This window comes from Lethenteron reissneri, chromosome 26, assembly GCF_015708825.2.
Source record: "Lethenteron reissneri isolate LAM-NWPU_2019-01 chromosome 26, ASM1570882v1, whole genome shotgun sequence".
NCBI lineage: Eukaryota > Metazoa > Chordata > Hyperoartia > Petromyzontiformes > Petromyzontidae > Lethenteron > Lethenteron reissneri.
In genome coordinates, this window is record NC_083804.1 from 1,101,486 (window position 1) to 1,105,337 (window position 3,852).

General features: G+C 54.0%; 1 protein-coding gene across 1 annotated transcript in view; it reads right to left on the bottom strand.

The window, feature by feature from the left end:
* LOC133347448 (peroxisomal membrane protein 4-like) overlaps positions 1-3,138 on the bottom strand; it is a 6,499-nt gene extending 3,361 nt beyond the window's left edge. Inside the window, 5 exon segments of the mRNA XM_061559703.1 lie at positions 1-139; positions 548-749; positions 1,528-1,590; positions 2,932-3,060; positions 3,062-3,138. Of these exon segments, the coding sequence (XP_061415687.1) occupies positions 1-139; positions 548-749; positions 1,528-1,590; positions 2,932-3,060; positions 3,062-3,138 (610 nt within the window).
* Between the last annotated feature and the right edge of the window lie 714 nt (positions 3,139-3,852).

A 3,852-nucleotide genomic window follows, 5' to 3' on the forward strand; every position in this document is an offset into this window, starting at 1 on the left:
CAAACAGCCACAGCACGCTGCCCCACACGAGGGCCGCGAACAGCGGGAAGGGGTCACGTGCCGGCGTGGGGATCCAGCCCTTCTCCGAGCCCACGCGCGCCGCCGCAAACAGCACCCGCGACAGCAGGTACATGTTGATCTGGGTACACGCATGCGGGCACGGGGGAGAGAGAGATGCGTGTTTGTGTGTGCGCATGGGGTTGGTGGAGGAGTGGTGGACACGTACGTGCGTGCGGGCAGTGGAGACATGAAGGACGTGGGGGTGATGGGGAGCCAGTGGTGTGGGATGGTGAGAAGTGACAGGAGATACGAGCATGAGATGGAAACACGGGTGTGAGGGTGCGAGAGGGAGAGACACGGGCATCAGATGAGGAGAGGTGGGGGGGCGTAGAGAGGCACTGGAGTGAATCCGGGAGAGGCAGCGTGGTGCGAGACACCCACGGGTGTTGGACGAGAGCATCGAGGGTGCAAAATCGTGAGAGGCGAGTGTGGGAGCCGAAGGAGCTGGAGAGCCACAGTCTCACCTGGCTGGGAGCCACAGTCTCACCTGGCTGTTGACCTGGTTGTTCTCTCCGAACACGAGCCAACCCCCGAGCGAGGCGGCCAGGAAGGCGTGGACGCTCTTTTTCTGCCCGCCCGTCGCCACGCGCAGCAGAGCCATCGCCCCCTTGTAGAGCAGCACGAAGCAGGCGAGGTTCCGCGAGTGCTGGTACGTCGCTCGCAGGATCGCACGCACCTTCTCCTCCAGGCTGGTTTAAAAAAAAAAGACATTCCCCCGTATAGCCTTTAACGGACCGTTGGGACGAGTGCAGTTTGAGAGCACTGATTCACGCCGGCATGGCACACGAGGCGGTGGGCGGACAAGCACCACGCCCGGCTGCCTTTATCTACCCGGTGGTGATGTTTACACGCTGCACCAGGTACTTTTTTGAGGCTGCGTACACCCTAAGGGAGCCAAAGGAGTGGTTCAGATCGCAGTTATCAAATGTTGGCTGTGAGCGGGAGTTTAACTCAGGTCACCACTGCTCCGCTGCTCCGCGATGCTCCACGCACCACGGTGCGTGGAGCATCGCGGGTCATAATTACGGGATACATTTGTCCTGCTGGGTTGTAAGTGGTTAATTCTCTTCTCAGTGGCAGGCTCTGCATTTATAAAAATTTCAAACATAGCAAGATATCATGGCATATTTCACTATACCTCACACACCGGACAGTGTGCATTCATGATGATAGGAAGCAGAGACGTTTCAGCATAGTACAGTACCACAATGGCTTTTATTGCACTGCCCTCTGTAGAAAACAATCGCCTAAACCAGCTGGGGTTTTTATGCATGGTGGTAACCTATCCAAGCGTTTTCCAGGCTTAAGCCTGCTTAGTTGGGACGCGTTCCGGCTGATTCGCTCATGGCGGTGTGCAGCAACGAATCTTTTACACGGACAAGCGTGGGAGAGCGGTGACGGAGCCGATGGCGGCGTGCGTGAGACCGGCGTGGGCGCTGTGACGGTGCGATCCATCTTTGCCGTCACCTGCCGGTCCGGAAGAGGAAGGTCATGACCAGCGCGTGCGGCGCCCGGATCTTCGCTCCGTACCTGCGCCCGTTCGCAGGAGCCACAAGGCAGTTCACAACGTCCGACGCATTATGACAATCGTGTGACCGTCACCGCACGTCGTAAACACGGCACTGTGCATTTCGCAACAGAGCCAATGAACCACAAATGTGCTGAAATTGGTAATATAAACTCTGAGAGTTCCATCACATCTGCTTGCACACAAACTATTATAGTAAACTACTAACAGTTGTTTGTCTCTTAATGGGCGTATTTAACTCTCTTGGTTGAAGAATACAATTCCCTGACCATGTGCTTGCCCTACCAATGCCGTGGCCATCACCATTGTCCTGCCAATACCAGGGCTTATTCCCTCACCCTTAACTACTGTATCCCTACTCCTAGTCATGGCCCTTACTCCGGCTGAACCTTACCACCTATGTCTACCCCTACCGCTATCCTACCCCCAAACTTTAACTTTTCAGCACACCACTTAAAATGTGCTGGTTGAAAGCGGCACATGCCATGCCGGTTATGATAGCCGTTGGAGCATACTTCACCACCCTGGTAAGTGCAGCTATTACCAAGATATGAATGCTAATAGTGCGATAACCAATGCGCTAATGCTCAACGACCACTTTACTTTGTGTAGCAATGAAAACGTCCTCGAGTCTCTGGCTCTTTCAGAAGGGTCCTGCCAGATTTTTTCAGTAGGGGGCAGCAGCACACGCTGGGTTATATAATCGAGTGAGAGATTACAATATGGGTATTTTTTTTATACACATTTTGTACATTTGGACCGTGACGCCGAGACAAATTGCCTACCCCGACCCGCGCCTAATCGTCACATTTATCCCGCCTCCCGCACTCACACGGGATGTCACCTCCCTCGCCTGCTGTGCACGAGGTCGTGGGTTCGATCCAGACCACGACGCCTGCTTGCTCTATATTTGAAGTTAACATTTGTCTCTCGCCCCGTGGATTTTTCTCCGAGTTCTCCGTTTTGCCCCTCCCCATTTAGAATCAACACCACGAGTTTGGAGGAGAGTTTTTAGGCTGCCGCTATAAATGTCCACGTGAGGTTTCGCCACTACGTTGAGCTGTGATTTGTGACCGCAAGGTCGCTTCTGAACAGAAGAGCTCTACATAGTTCAGTGGGCTTGCCCTGGCAAAACAAATCAGGTGTATTGTTCATAGCTGGGGGCCCCTTTGGTTCGTGTTCACGGTAGTCGCGGGCAGCACTTGTCCCGCGCGCTGCAAAGTTCAGCAGCAGCAGCGCCCCCCATTCACCTTCGCCCTCAGACAACTGCAGAGGGCCCGAGCCGGCTACCCCCTGAGCAGCAGCAAGGAGGAGGATGAATGCAAGCGGCGTGCGGCACTCACACGGCCCCATTGCGTAGCCCCTTGAGGGCGGCGAGCGCCGGCTGGAGGCGCCTCTGCGCCAGGAGGCGGTTCAGCAGCAGCAGCAGCTGGCGGGCGGCCGCCGGCACCTCCATGGCGGCGTCAGCGTGCGCGTGACGTCACTTCCTTCCGCACCGACAGCGGGGGGGGGGTGCAGCAGCACGACACTTCCGGCGAGGGACGGGCCATGTCAGGTCAGAGAGGAATTACCTCTAGAGGCTGCACGGACATTCATCAGCAGGTCAAGCCCACTGATCTATATTATTATATTCTAAACTAGCTTCACTAGCCCGGGACTTGGATTCTTGTCTTAGATGCGTACACGGCCGACGCGGAGGCTTGGGGGATGAGTGACGTCAGCAGGCACACTGCGTGACGCTGCCGCGTGCGGGTGACATCACAGTTGTGACGTCACCGCTCACTTGCCGTGCAAAATCTGTGCATTATTGCGCGCCCCCCCCCCCCCCCCAAATACAAAAGTCTATTTTTATACTTTTTGCATTATGTACAGTCTGGAAGCTACCCACATGCCAAATTTCAAGTTTGTTGCATTTCAGGAAGTATGCTAAACATTTCGAATAGATTCACTAATGTCCCTTGTGTATATACAGAGCTCTTTTGTTTTATACTCCAGGAGGAATCTGGCGAGATATCAAGATATATATATATATTTTTCTCACAGATGTCAGAACATTACAACAACAAACAATACACACGATAGGTGTCCAAAGTATAAGGTAAACAATTCACTTAAAAATATCCACGCACATCTAAACTGTTTCATCTTACCAGGTAAAGCACACCTGAGGTATACACTTATACTGGTAGGAACCACCTGGTTCCACCAGCCCACAGGGGATTATTGTGTCCGTCTGTCCGTCGTGCATCCACAAATGGGAGAGG